The sequence below is a fragment of the Carcharodon carcharias genome, chromosome 31, assembly GCF_017639515.1.
Source record: "Carcharodon carcharias isolate sCarCar2 chromosome 31, sCarCar2.pri, whole genome shotgun sequence".
Classification (NCBI taxonomy): Eukaryota; Metazoa; Chordata; class Chondrichthyes; order Lamniformes; family Lamnidae; genus Carcharodon; species Carcharodon carcharias.
The window spans coordinates 8,386,181-8,401,675 of NC_054497.1; the positions used below are offsets into that span (position 1 = coordinate 8,386,181).

At 46.7% G+C, this 15,495-nt stretch overlaps 1 protein-coding gene across 1 annotated transcript in view; it reads right to left on the reverse strand.

Annotated features, from left to right (window-relative positions):
- Positions 1 to 15,495, reverse strand: part of syt3 (synaptotagmin III) — a 64,188-nt gene that overhangs the window by 15,558 nt on the left and 33,135 nt on the right. The window contains exons 4-5 of the mRNA XM_041177898.1: positions 3,001 to 3,121; positions 1,997 to 2,168 (exon numbers count right to left, since the gene is read on the reverse strand). Coding sequence (XP_041033832.1) covers positions 1,997 to 2,168; positions 3,001 to 3,121 — 293 coding nt within the window. The remainder of the gene's footprint in view (positions 1 to 1,996; positions 2,169 to 3,000; positions 3,122 to 15,495) is intronic.

The window sequence follows — 15,495 nt, forward strand, 5'->3', positions numbered from 1 at the left end:
TGAAAATTGAGGCCCTTAGGTGGTTAATAATTGGCTACTTAAGGGCCTCAATTGGGCCAAGGGCAAGCAGGCCGGCCTAGGGCTCAACTGTCCAAACATAAAACTGTGGCGAAGTCAGGGCTGGGGAGGCCGGTGGGAAGGTTGCTTGAGAAATGTAATGGTCACTGCCATGCTCCCCCCACCCCCCCACCCCCCACCGCCACAAACCCACCGTCCATGAAATGTACAATTCTGCCATTAGAATCATTTTGACACACGAAGGAGGCCATTCAGACCATTGAGTTCCTGCTGGGTCTCTGTAGAGCAATCCAGTCAGCCCCATTCCTCTGCTCTGTCCCCATAGCCCGGCATGTTTATCCCCCTCAAGTGCTTGTCCAATTTCAGTTTGAAATCATTGATTGCCTCTGCTTCACGACCCCCGCTGGTCATTATCACACACCGTGTCAAAAAGGTCTTCTCCAAATCCCCCTTGCATCTTTTTCCCAAAACTTAAACCTGTGTCCCTTAGTCCTTTTTATGGGGACAGCGTTTCTTTGTCTATCTTTTGTTTCCCTTTATTCCTTCATGGGATGCGGGCATCAATGGCAAGGCCAGCATTTGTTGCCCATCCCTAATTGCCCTTGAACTGAGTGGCTTGCTCAGCCATTTCAGGGGGCAGTGAAGGATCAACCACATTGCTGTGGGTCTGGAGTCATATGTAGGCCAGACCGGGTAAGGGTGGCAGATTTCCTTCCCTAAAGGGCATTAGTGAACCAGATAGGTTTTGCAACAATCAATGATAGTTTCATGGGGTAGAATTCTCCCCCCATTGGGGGGGGGGCGGGGTTGTGTGGGGGCGGGCGTGCTCCTGATCGCACCCCCGATCAGGTCCGCGCCGCCATTTTACATGGGCAGACCAATTAAGGCCCACCCAGCGTGACGCGCGCCTGGAAGCACTGAGCGGTCCCTGAGTCAGGAGGTGCCTCAGGGAGATAAGTTTAAGTTTTAATAAAGAAAAGAAAATTTAACACGTCCCCTCATGTGACAGTGTCACGTGAGCTGGGACATGTCAATGAACTTTAATGAAAACGTTTATCTAATTTATAAACATTTCATGAAACCTCATCCCCCCCGTGGATGAGGTTCCATAAAAATGTGAAGGCCGCCTGGGCTCTTTGCCTGCCCCCCAACCTTAAAGTTGAATGGGCAACTTTCTCAATAGGGTTAATTAGTTAATTAATGGCCTTAACAGGCCTTTGTGTGATCGCCAAACTGAAAATCTAAATGACACATGGTGACCTCAGGACTCATGCCTGACACCTTGGTGAGCAGGCCCCACCCCCTCTAGCCAAGCTGAATATTTAGCCCTACTGAGCCCAGCATTATTAACTGAATTTAAATTCCACCAGCTGCCATGGTGGGATTTGAACCCATATCCCAAACCATTAGGCCTCTAGATTACCAGTTAAGTGACATTACCAGTACACCACCACCTCCCCCTCTTAGCCAGCCCTATATATGTATATACTCTAGTTTGTATAATCTCTTCTTGTAATTTAACCCTTGGAGTCCTTAGATTCTAGTAAATCTACGCTGTATTCTGTCCCGTTACTAGGCATTTGCTTTTCAGTGCCATGACTGCTTGTCTCAGTCACACACTGTACACACTGCTACACAGGTACCAGCATAAGTATAAATGGATAAAAGCAAAAAACTGCGGATGCTGGAAATCCAAAACAAAAACAAAAATACCTGGAAAAACTCAGCAGGTCTGACAGCATCTGCGGAGAGGAACACAGTTAACGTTTCGAGTCCGTATGACTCTTCGACAGAAGACTCGAAAGGTTAACTGTGTTCCTCTCCGCAGATGCTGTCAGACCTGCTGAGTTTTTCCAGGTATTTTTGTTTTTGTTAAGTATAGATGGATGTTGGAGCTGAATCCTCTCACAGGCGCCCACCTTCCACCCTCCCCCACCCACCCCGGGGCTGACCCCTATTTGGTTAGAGAGCTTCTCACCAGTCGTAGTCCATGACGGCAATGATGACATTCACATGATCCATGTTCTCGTTGGGAATGTCAAACACCAGGGCCTCGTTATACACCGGGTTGAGCGTGTTCTTCTTTATCGAGGTCTTCCGCTTCTTCAGGCGCCTCCCTTCGCAGATCAGCGATGCCTTCACATAGGGATCTGCGAGTAGAGGGGAGGAGTGGGTTGGACAATGCTCGGGCTGGGGCCCACCAGCTGCCACTGGGCCTTTACTCCTCTCCCGCACACACACCACCCCCGCCGCCACCCCCCACCCCCCCCCCCCCCCCCACCCACCCCCCCACCCCCACCCCGACCCCCCAGTCACTACCACAACATTCAAACAGGAAAAAAATTACTGCCAACTCCTGCTGACCTCTGCCTGCATAAAGGCATTGTGCAAAACTGGGTCTGTGCCTTTAGTCATCTGGTACAAACACTAGTCTGCACTGATAACATTGGCATTGCTGCAGTTGACCTCAGCACCCCCAGACTGGTAAAGGGCAAAGTAAATAAAGCCAGCAGTCCTATTCCTGAATGATTATCCCCAAAAGCAGGCCATTCAGCCCCTCTAGATTGTCCTGTCATTAATTTAGGTGATGGACAATCTGTACCTCAACTCCAGTGTACCCCCTTTTGCTTCATAGCCCTTAATTCCCTTAACCCTCCCCCCCAAAAAAACATGTCGACCTCATCGAAAATTCAATTTGTCCACCTGGCACCCACTAATTTTATATGGGAGAGTTTTGCATCACTCCTAAAATAGGGAGCATGTGCACGGTTCAGGGTCAGGGGTCAGGGTTTGGCCAGCAATGGCCAACTGACACTCCCTGTCTAAGCTCACACACCAGAGAAGCTGACAGTATCTGTAGGAGCAAGGCCCCAAGAGAGGGCAGGGATGGGTGGAGGGAGGGGTGAGATAAGTAAAACTGGTTTGAGGCAAGCAGAAGGAGGGAGTCCTCTGTCTAGCACTCACGTGAGGTGGCGAAATTACCTGAGAATCCAGTTAAATCCATTGCCTTTAAGTTGGTGGCTTTAATAATGGTAATGGTGAGTCTCCCTGCCGTCGGGAGATAGCACAACGAGAAGTTTATCTCACCCAGATCAGCCTTCTCCTGGGGGAGAGAGAAAAACATTAGTGCGGCAGATAAACATGCCAGAAAACTGCGACCTGGGCTTCATTTCTTGGCACTGCTGCAAGGGATTAAAATAGTCCGCACCTGTACTTCCTCCTGAGGTGAAAACATTACTCATGATCAATCACAACCAAAAGGCCAATGGAGCAGTGGGAGATGTAATCACTAAACTGTACTCTAGACCAATTATGCCAAGACTGCTTCATCTTTCATATGAATCAGGAGCAGGAGTAGGCTATTCGGCCCCTTGAGCCTGCTTCATGGCTGATCTGATTGTGGCCTCAATGTCACGATCCTGCCTATCCCCCCGACATCCTTTTTCTCCCTTGGTAGGGAAGAATCTATCTACTTCTGACTTAAAAATATTCAATTACCCTGCCTCCACCACTCACTCATATTCCATTGAGTATAGGCCCAAACTGCACCTTTCCTCATAAGACAGTCCCTTCATCCCAGGAATCAGCTGGGTGAACCTTCTCTGAACTGCTTCCAAGGCAAGTGTATCCCTCCTTAAGTACGGAGCTGACTCCATGAATGGAACATGCCGGAAGATGTTCCTGAGGAGTGAGGGATGATGGAGTGGTGAAAATTGGGATTGTGTATGAGGCTAGATTTGGAGGAACGCAGATATCTTGGGGAGCTGTGGGGCTTGAGGAGATTATAGAGATAAGGAGATGGGAGAGACCACAGAGGGATTTAAAATCAAGGCGTTGTTTAATCAGGTGCCAGTGTAGGCCAGCGAGCACAGGGTCGATGGGGGAACAGGGCTTGGTGGGAGTTAGTTTGTGGGCAGCAGGGCTCAAGGTTATGGAGAGAGGAAGATTGGGAGGTAACCAGGAGAGCATTAGAATAGTCACGTCTTGATGTCACTAAGGCCTCAGCTGGGTCTCGGAGTTTCAGCAGCAAATGAACTGAGGCAGCTTTGTTAGTCAAGAATCTATCTACCTCTGCCTTAAAAATATTTAATCAGCCTGCCTTTACACTCTTTGAGGAGGAGAGTTCCACAGACTCAAGATATCAGAAAAACATTCTCCTCATCGCCATCTTAAATGGAGATCCTCATTTTTCAACTGTGTCCATTAGCTCTAGTCTCTCTCCTTTTTGCATCCACGCTGTCAAGTTTCCTCAGGATCTTACAGGTTTCAATAAGATCACCTCTCATTCATCTAAACTCCAACCGATATAGGCCCAACCTGTCCAATCTTTCCTCACGAGATAAGTCCTTCATCCAAGGAATCCCCTATTTCCTGCTACGATCTTGCTATTAATAACACATCGGCCGGAATTTTACAGCCCCTCATGCTGGTGGGATCTTCAGGTCCCGCCAATGTGGATGGAGATTTCGATAGCTCGCTTGCCTCACTGTGGGGGACCCGCTGCGATGGGTGGCTGGAAAATTCTGGCCATCATTTCTGTAGAGAAAGCTATAACTGTATGAAGATAGGTCTTGCCTTTCTGTAGCACCTCTCCCAACCTCATTAAATGTCAAAGCACTTTAAAGCCAATGCAGTACTTTTGAAGTTGTTGTAACGTAGGGAGTTTGGACAGTTGTCACGGAGGGAATGAAGCAGCCACAGAAAGCTCCCATAAATAGCATTGTGATAATGATCAGGTCATCTGTTTTTAGTGATGTTGGTTGAGGGATAAATATTGGCCAAGAGGCTGGGGATGTGCCACCACCATCCCCAACCCCCTCAACCACCCCCACCACCACCACCAACCACCCCCCCACCTCACCCACCCCACCACTCTTCTTCCAATCGTGTAATCTTCAACATCCACATGAGGAAGGCAGACAAGGCCTTGTTTTAACATCTCATCCAAAGTTCATTCCTTACTCAAGCAGAGTTCCCTTGGTAGTGCACTGGGAGTGTCGGCCAAGATTTTGTGGGTTCAAGTTTCTAAAATGAGATTTGGACCTGCAAACTCCTACCTATTTGGGTATTGTCAGCAAATGTGGCTACAATACAGTCCGACCCTTCATTGTAAGTAGTTGAGGCCCCCGTACTGATCCCTCTGGCATTCCACTTGTTACAGTTTGCCAAGTTGAAAGTGACCCATTTATCCTGTTCCTGTTTCCTGTTAGTTAGCTAATCCTATATCCATGCTAATATATCACCCCCAACACCATGAGCTCTTATCATGTGTGGTAACCTTTTATGTGGCGCCTTATTGAATGTCTTTTGGAAATCCAAATACACGACATCTACTGGTTCCCCTTCATCTACTCTGCTAACTAAATCCTCAAAGAACTTCAGTAAAATTGGCAAACACAACTGTCTTTCATAAAACCATGTTGATGCTGCCTAACTGTATTTTGATTTTCTAAATGTCCTGCTACTACTTCCTTAATAATGGATTCTAGCATTTTCCCAAGGACAGATGTTAGGCCAACTGGCCAATAGGTTCCCACTTTCTGTCTCCCTCCTTTCTTGAATAGGGGCGTTAAATTTACAGTTTTCCAGAATTTAGTGAATTTGGAAGATTACCAATGCATCCACTATCTCCGTCACTTCTTTTAAGACCCTCAGATGCATGCCATCAGGACCAGGAGACTTGTCAGCCTTTAGGCCCATTAGTTTTCCCAGTGCTTTCTCCCTAGTTATTGTGTTTGTTTTGAGTTCCTCCCTCCCTTTTGCCTGTTGGTTTCCTACTATTCTTGGGTTGCTTTCTATGTCCTCTACTGTGAAGACAGATACAAAACACTTGTTCAAAGCATCTGCCATTTCCTTGTTTCCAATTATTAATTCCCCAGTTTGACGCTGTAAGGGACCTATGCTTACTTTAGCTACTCTCTTCCTTTCTATATACTTGAAGAAGCTTTTACTGTCTGTTCCTATATTTCTTACTAGTTTTTTCTCATACTTTCACTTTTTTTTAGTCAACATTTGCTGGCCCTAAAAATTACCCAAACTTCCGACAAACCACAGATCTTTGCTGGGAAAAGGTTCATGAATCTGGGGAGGAAGACCTTCAAATAAGCACAAACCCTCGGGGCTGACTGCGTTTTGGATTTCAGATAGGTTTGGTTTACGGATACTGCGTATAGAACTAGGCCTACTTACATTGCAATGGCTGAAGCCTAGGCTAGCTATAGTCTAAAGTAAATAAAATGGCTAGAATAGTAAGATGTACCACTGAATAATAAATACAGGGTACCTGTAATAAGTTCCCACCCATGGCGCCATCTGCGATTCTGATTGTAGAAGAGGGTTCATAAGGTAAACGGTGCAAATGAACAACTAGACTTCCTGAGTTAAAGGTTGGGTGTGGTTGGCAAGGTTCATGTTGGCTTGGGTCATGTCGGCTCTGCTCAGCAACATCCCACGCTGAAGGTCGATGAAGTTCAAAAAGAGTGCTTTTTTAAAAATTCATTCACAGGACGTGGGCTTCGCTGGCTGGGCCGGCATTTATTGCCCATCCCTAGTTGCCCTTGAGAAGGTGGTGATGAGCTGCCCTCTTGAACCGCTGCAGTCCATGTGGTGTAGGTACACCCACAGTGCTGTTAGGGAGGGAGTTCCAGGATTTTGACCCAGTGACAGTGAAAGAACGGCGATATATTTCCAAGTCAGAATGATGAGTGACTTGGAGGGGAACTTCCAGGTGGTGGTGTTCCCATCTATCTGCTGCCCTTGTCCTTCTAGACAGCAATGGTCATGGGTTTGGAAGGTGCTGTCGAAGGAGCCTTGGTGAGTTCCTGCAGTGCATCTTGTAGATGGTACACACTGCTGCTACTGTGCATCGGTGGTGGAAGGAGTGAATGTTGAAGGTGGTGGATGGGGTGTTGATCAAGCGGGATTCTTTGTTCTGGATGGTGTTGAGCTTCTTGAGTGTTGTGGGAGCTGCACTCACCCAGGCAAGTGGAGAGTATTCCATCACACTCCTGACTTGTGCCTTGTAGATGGTGGACAGGCTTTGGGGAGTCAGGGTTTTTGGATGTGTCCAGTTTTCAGGTTTATGGATAAAGGATACTTGACCTGTAAGTAGATGGGGGGCCGGGGGGGTGGGGGTGGAGGTGGAACAGCACCCCTTCTGCCTCAATTGGCGTGGTCTGTGTGTGACCCGATGACTCCAGGTTCAGTTCGGAGCCTATTGTGGAGTGAGATGGGTTGGCTGCTTCAGCCACCGAGACAGGAAGTGGGGGGGTGGGTTGCAAGAGAAACAGCAGCCAGGGTTTCTCAATTGCTATCCTGAGTGGGAGAGAGCAGGAGTGAGCTCCACTGTGATTTTTGGGATGTAGGTGACGCTGACAAGGCCAGCATTTGTTGCCCATCCCTAAGTGCCTTTGAACTGAGTGGCTTGCTCGGTCATTTCAGAGGGCAGTTAAAATTCACCACATTGCTGTGGGTCACATGTAGGTCAGACCAGGTAAGGATGGGCTACTTTCCTCCATTAGCAGACCAGGTGGCTTTTTAACAACAAAAAAGTGATGATTTCATGGTCCCTGTCTTTCAATTCCAGATTTTATTAATTGAATTTAAATTCCAACTCCTACCACAGTGGGATTATGAACCCATATTCTCCACAGCATCAGCCTGGGCCCCTGACTTACTAGGCCAGTGGCATTTCCACTATGCCATCGTCACCCCTCATATATCCTGCCCTGCTGGCACCCACAGTCTAGGCTCACACGCGAGGAGTGATCACTTGGGTAGGGTACTGAAGGTTGAGGGATTAGCATGGAACTGAAGGAGAACAGCGTGAAAAATTGTTTTAAAGAGTTAACGGGCAGGTGAACAAATTAATCTGATGAGCTGTACTCCTCTGGAACTTGCTTCGCAAATGTGAGCGTCACCACTATGCTAAAAATGGAACCTGACAAGCCTGAAGAATATAACTGATCTTCGAGTTCAGGGTATGTGCTGTGCACAGGCAAACATGTCTCCCTCTTGGTGCCTGGCCCCAAACTGTAGCTGTCAGTCTGTGCACTCGCCTGTATTACTGTTAAGCTTGAATGAGCTTCAAAAGTAAAAAACCAGTGTCAGATCTCCAATTTCCATCTCTAATCCCTTCAACATGCCTTTGTTGACTTCTTTTTCAGTGATGGGGCGATTCAAACCACTGAACTAAAAACAATAAAAATGCTCACTGTGCAAATGCTGACTCACTTTGTTGAATCCTTACATCACTTCAGTTAATAACCATAGAAGCCCACTCCCAAAAGTCAACTTGCTTCAGTTGGATTGGTGATTCTAGTCTGAAAGATATAGGGGAGAATTTTCACATCGGCGTGTAAAATGATGTGTGGTGATGTGGGGCGTGCGTCCCGAAGTCACCGCGTGTCATTCAGATCCGGCACACACCCGCTGAACTGTCAAAGGCCTGTTAAGGCCATTAAAAAGCCAATTAATCTAATTAACAATGCTGCCCGTCCAACCTTAAAGTTAACAGGCAGGCGAAAAGCTCAAGTGGCCTTCATGTTTCTCAGGAAACCTCATCTGTGGGCGGGATGAGGTTTCCTGAAAGTTTAACAAAATCTATAAATAATTTATTCAACTTTCATAAACAGTTGCAGCTCATGTGGCACTGCCACATGAGGGGACATGTCTAAATAATTTTACCCTTTCTTTATTTGAAACTTTCATTATGAACTTAATCTCCCTGAGACACGGAGCTGCCTCAGGGAGATTTCTGCGCTCTTTCGCACGCCCTGACTCTCCCTTCTCCCCCCCCGCCCACACAGGTAGCGCTGGGCACTACCAGCTGCGCGTCATGCTGGGCAAGCCATAATTGGCCCGCCCACGTAAAATGGCGGCGATCGGCTCCGTGCCCACCTCCAACCAGCCTGCCCGACAGGGAGAAAATCCTCCCCATAATTTACCTTTCAACAGCGCCGACTATACTTAGTTCTGCCACAAGATGTCACTAGTTGTAGGCTTGCTAGCAGCTTCTTGTGGTAGAAATGCATTAAGCTGTATTTCACAACCTGTTACATTCTGGCCCCATCAGATTCCGGGACAAATCGCATACTAAGGGCTGGGGGTGGGTGGAGATTTCCAGGAGAAGCACCCCCAGTCAGAATCCCGGCCCAGTTTCCTAAAGGTCAACAAGAACAACAACCAATTTATCCATATATAACACCATTAATGTAATAAAATGTCACCAGTCATTTCAAAAGAGCATTATAACACAAAGTACAACATTGAGCTGCATAAGGAGATATTTGGTCAGATGACTAAAAGCTTGGTCAAAGATGAGGAAAGTGAGATAGAGAGGTGGAGAGATGTAAGGAGGGTATTCCAGAGCTTGGAGCCATGGCAACTGAAGGTATGGTCACCAACGGCGGGGCGATTAAAATCAGGGATGCACAAGAGGTCAGATGTCATGAAACAGACATAGCCGGGACTGAGACTGTAGTGTATGAAAATTGTACTGTACATTTTGTCTGCTTAAGGCTACCATGCGCACATGTACCAGCAGAGGGAGTCTACTAAGAAGAGATTATAAAGAATCCATATTTAAGAGCTTGTGCAGTTCTAATTCAAAATGTCTTTAGCTAAACGTTTCTGTCCCAAGGACATCACAGAAGCCTTCACCAGGGGAGAGGGAATGGAAGCTGATAAGGTTGCTACTTGGTCTTGTTTCCCTGGAACAGGGAAATTCAGGGCCTTCCAGCCACCAGCCCAAGGACTATCTACAGATATAACTTTATCACCATTTGAGTAAGTTCCTCCTGAGTTTCCTGTGGGATTTACGAACAAATTATCTGGTCTCTCCACCCTTAGTGGAAACACCATCTCTATGTCCACCCTATTAAACCCCTTCATAATTTTGAAGAGATCACCGCTCAGATTTCTCACTTCAAGAATGAAGAGCCCCAGTCTCCCCAAGGGGCAATTAGGGCTGGGCAACAAATGCTGGCCTAGTCAGCAACACCCGCACCTCATGAAAGAATTTTTAAAAGTCTGTTGAATTGGGGGAAGCTGATTGATGCAGTGTTGCTGGATTGGGAAATGTTTTGCCTTTGGGAATGGTTAAGGTGGGGAATGTTGCAACTTATAAAGGAAAATTGGCAAATATTTCCAGTAAAGGAAAATATAGGAATTTGGGGAGAGAGAGCAGAGCAGGAGGATTAGTTTGAGACTGGCTTAGTGAAGATGTAGAGAGTTGAAAGGACTCCTCCCACCCTGTGAAATGCAGCATAGTTCCAAGTTACAATGAGACAAGCCTCTCCAATATACTCATCCCAGTACCCACTTGTGTAATGGGCGTCTCTTCTCAATTGGAACAGTAGTGTCTCTACCCTCTATCGTGACTGTGCACTCACTGCTATTTCAATTAGATTTCAACATAATTAATAGTTGCATAAAGGTAGGTAAGTGATGGATAGACTCCATTACCTAATAGCACTGGAGAAAGTGCAGGTAAAGCATCTCTACTTATCTCTGTACAATAAATGATCTGTTTCAGCATTCAGCTAGCATTGTGCCAAACCAATCACTTACTCAATGACTCCACATATCCCAGTGTGTACATACTTTGCAGCTCATCACTGTCCAAGTCATTAATGGAAGAGTATCCAAAAGTTAAAGACTAGAGCAACCTTGGTGAACGGCAAATATGCAATTTTTTTTAATAAATACCCATTCCTGGAATGCTGGCAAGGCTGGCACTTATCGCCCATCCCAATTTGTCCTCGAGAAGCAGACTGTCTGCTGCTACCCATGTGGTGAAGGTGCTTCTGTAGTGCTTTTAGGAAGGGAGTTCCAGGATATTGGGACCCAGTGACAGTGAAGGAACAGTCTGAGTCAGGATAGTGTGTGGCTTGGAGGGTACTTGGAGCTGGTGGTCTTTCCCTCATGTCTGGTTCACTTGCCCTTCTAACAGATGGTGGTCATGGGTTTGGACGGCACTTTCAAAGAATACTCTCTCCTACCCCAGGGAAGGGAATAGTAACTGATTCTTGCTGGGGTTAAATACGTAGCCTACCCATACCCTATCTAAATGTCTTTTTTCAACGGTGTGAGAGTCTAGGCACAAAGTGGCAGACGATTTGATTAAAGCCAATCAAAATCCTGTTGTCACTTTATGGACACCCACACACTCCCACACATTCTAATGACCCCCACCTCTGAATTGTTCAAGATTAGCTATTTTAAACTCACCTTTCATCCCGTCTGCACTTGTTTCCATTACCTAACCCCGCTCCCATACTCTGGCCAATGAAGGAGTTCATACCCATACTCCTTATCCCTGCAGGATTGCCCTGAAGTCCCCAGGAATTAAAGATCAATCGCCAGGGCACTACTGTGTGCAACCCTGATGAAAAATCATCGGGGGATTAATTAATTTTCTTCCAACATTTATTTTTACCAGATAGAAAGATATTGAAAATGGGGGGAAAAAAGGCGTAATGAATCTTTTTTTGCTTTCCAATTGGCGTTGGAAGGTAGTATGTCACAAGGTTGGATGTGCTGGCTGACTAATGTCTGGGGGCAAGTCATGTGATGAAACCTCCAGGAATACATTTAATTGCATTTGGCAACACCTGTTTGCACACATCTTGCTGTAAAATTTCACAAAACAAAAATCACAAAATGATATCCTGTTCCCCCCACCCCATCATGGTTAGTATTTGAAGCTGTTTCTCCAAATTACCTCAAATTAATCTTTCTTCCTCGCTGGTGCCATACTGAGGGTCTGTGCATATTGAGGGTCTATCTATCAGATTAATGAGAGCCCAGCCCCCAGAGTGAGGCCTACTTAATGTAGTTCTCCTGTGGAGAATACTGATTGACTTTGATGAGCTTTTGTTTCCTCATTTGTTCATTTCTAAATTGCTCGCGAAGCTTTTCATCTCCACATTGTTCCCCAGTGGCAACCTCTGACTCCCTTGTTCTCCATTCCCCTCCCACACCCAGGTACTCTCAGCGATAGAGAGCCAGGCTGTGGTAATTTGAGTATTTCTATAGACCCATCAGTTAGCCAGAGCTACCAGAGGACGAATAAAATTGGACTGAGAGATATCTGCGAGGAGGCATAAAAATTTATCGTTGAGTCATGAACTCCCACTCTTTTTGTCAGCTTCAGGATTATGATGACTAAAGACTTCTAAAGCAAACAACTTAGAGACAATCGTCAAGGTTGCCAACTCTGCTTGGAGTGTTGCACCATGTGGGGCACAGCACCTTAATGCTTGTGCTACTGGGCTAATGGTCCCTAGCCAAGCTGTTTCAGTGCAGCCACAACACTGGCATCTACCAGGCTATGTGGAAAATTGCCCAGTATTGTCCTGTACACTGTCCTGTCACTCTCACCCCACCTTGGGAGTTCAGCTCTTTTGTCCACGTTTGAACCAAGGCTTTAATGAGGGCACGAGCTGAGTGGCCCTGGCAGAATCCCAAGCACCTTACAGCCAATGAATTACTTTTGAAGTGCGAGCACTGTTGTAATATGGGAAATGTGGAAGCCAACATGTGCACACCAAAATCCAACAAACAGCAATGAGACAATGATCAACAAATGATTGGTGATGTTGGTTAAGGAAATATTGACCAGGATAGGGTGGGTACCTTTGCCAAAATTGTTTTCGAAATAGGGCCACAGCATCTTTAAGGTTCACTGGAGAGGATCTCAGTTTAACGTCTCATCCGAAAGATGGTACTTCCAATAGTCTGGCTTTCCCTCAGTACCGCACTGGGAGCGTCAGCCTCAATTTTGGGGTGCAGCGTCTGGAGTGGGGGCTTGAATCTGCAAACTTCCGACTAGTAGGCCATTAGGGACCTTTCACCTGACGGGCTTTCTCTTTGATGCCTCCAACTGTTTATCATCCCTCGTAGGGAAGTGGAATAGTCAGGGACATGTTAATATGGAACTTCTGTTCAATTAAACCTAAAGCCTTTTGGTGCAGGGTCGAGGGATTGGTGGGGGAGAGAGCTGTAACCATTACGGAGCCATTATTAGAATATTCACACATGTGAATTCTGAGGTCTTGTGGTGCAGTGGGTAGTGAACCTGCCCCTGAGTCAGAAGCTCCATGACTTGATGGTCAAGGAAGGCATGTTCAGAATGTGGCCAACAGGTTGAGTATCAACCTGCAAATCCTTCCAACGCATGCCAATGGCAGGGGGGGGGGTAAGAGTGGGAGAGATTCCTGGTCAGCCATCTGATGGAAAGAATATTGGAGCCTCTATCATCACTATCCATAGCTCTGGACTACAACATACATGGAAAAGTAACTCAGCATCTTGAGTGAACTGTGACATACACTACAAAGCCATATCCATTCAGCTTTTAAAAGCTGCCGTTTCTTAGTTAGCAGCCCAAGGGAATGAGGAGAACTTTTTTGATGCAAAGAGTTGTCACGATCTTGAATGGGCAGAGGGAAGAGATTGAAAAGCAATCTCCAAACGGGAATTAGATAAGTATTCAAAGGGGAGGAAATTTGCAGGGCTGTGTGGACAAGAGCGGGGGGGGTGGGGGTGGGGGAGCTGGCACAGGCTCAGTGGGCTGAATAGCCCCCTTCGGTGCTGCGTGATGCTATGATTCAGACCCCTGCAGGGGAAACAGCTGGTTGCAAAGCAAGTCACATCCTCTGCTCAAAGCCATTAGCAATGCAGCTGGCAGGCTGGACAGCAATATGTACAGGGACAGGCTGCAATCTTACTCTGCTCATATGTCCCAGGGAAATGAGTTGATGTCTGACAGCAATTTAAATTGGAAACACTGTAAAGTGGCTCAGAGGGATTGTCCTGCAACTGTCTCCACTCCACACCCGTGGCTAAAGGGAAGATTCAGTGAATAATATATAAAAAAGAAACAATCTTTAGGCTATGACCACGGCGGAATGAATTGAGTGCAGCGGCGTCAGGAGAGCTAGCTTATAAAGTGAGATTAAGGGCCTCTTTTATTAAGGTCGAGGGTAGGTCTTCAATCAGCAAATTGTAGCTGCTGGACTTCGTAGAAGAGTTAGACAGAATAGTTTTGACTGCCACCCCCGCCCCCCACCCACCACCCCCGCCCCCCACCCACCCCTAGCCTCCCCAGCTCCACGCCCCTCGTCTCTGTACCGCCCATAAATAGTTATGGGGCTGAGCCAATGACAGACAGATTTTTGGTCTCTCAGGAAATCAAGGGCTATCGAGCAGATGGAAAAGCGGAGTTTGCTTTTTTTTTTCCATTGGTTCATGGGATGTGGGCATCACTGGCAAGGCCATCCTTTGTTGCCCATCCCTAATTGCCCTTGAATTGAGTGGCCTGCTTGGCCTTTTCAGAGGGCATTTAAGAGTCAACCATATTACTGTGGGTCTGGAGTCACACGTAAGCCAGACTGGGTAAGGACAGCAGATTTCCTTCCCTAAAGGGGCATGAGTGAACCAGATGGGTTTTTTGCAACAATCGATGATAGTTTCATGGTCAATATTACTAAGATTAGAGCCAGGGGTTTTCGGCCATGGCAGCCAAGAGGCCATTGGCTTCAGCAGCATTGGTAAACAGGCAAGGCCAGAAAACCCCCTGTTTATAATTCTAGATTTATTAATCGAATTTAAATCCCACCAGCTGGCATGGGATTTGAACTCATGGATTACTAGCTCAGTGACATAACCACAATGCCACCATCCACCCAGTTGGGGGCCTGAGCATCTGCCATGATTGTATTAATGGTGGGGCAGGCTCGAGGGGCTCTATGGCCTACTCCTGCTCCTATTTCTTATGTCCTCATTGTCAGCGCACTCAACACCCCCACCCAATCACTGCTTGGGATCCAACATAGATGGCCTCATCACCTCATACATCCCAACAGAGAGTCAGCCCTTGTTGTCGTGAGCATGTGGCTGCCAACAGGCCCTGCTAAACACTCTGAGCTACCTAAGAATATTTAGCAAGGGGCTGTTGAAAAAAGAACAAAGATCCCTGGCTCAGTCTGCAACTGTGCCACCTACATGCAGACCAGGAAGGTTATACAGAACTTTACAGCACAGAAACAGGCCACTAGGCCAACCTGGTTTATGCTACTGTTTAGGCTCCTCACTGATCTCCCTCCACCTTACTGCATCTCACCCGACCAGCATATCCTTCTATTCCTTTCTCCTTCATTTTCTCATCTAGCTTCCCCTCAAAAATGCATCTATAATATTTGCCTCAATTGTTCCTCGCAGCATTACTCACACATTCTCATTACCCTCAGGGTAGAAGGATTCTCCCAAATTCCCTATTGGATTTATTAGTGATTGTCTTATAAATATGGACCTTAGTTTTATTCATCCCTACAAGCGGAAACATGTTCTGTACCGTTACCCTATTGAAACTTTCCATAACCTTAAAGGTCCTTAGGAACGTTAGGAATTGGAGTTCAGCCTTGGGCTCTGCCATTCAATTAGGATGTGGTCGATCCACACAGCAAATCCACTTTA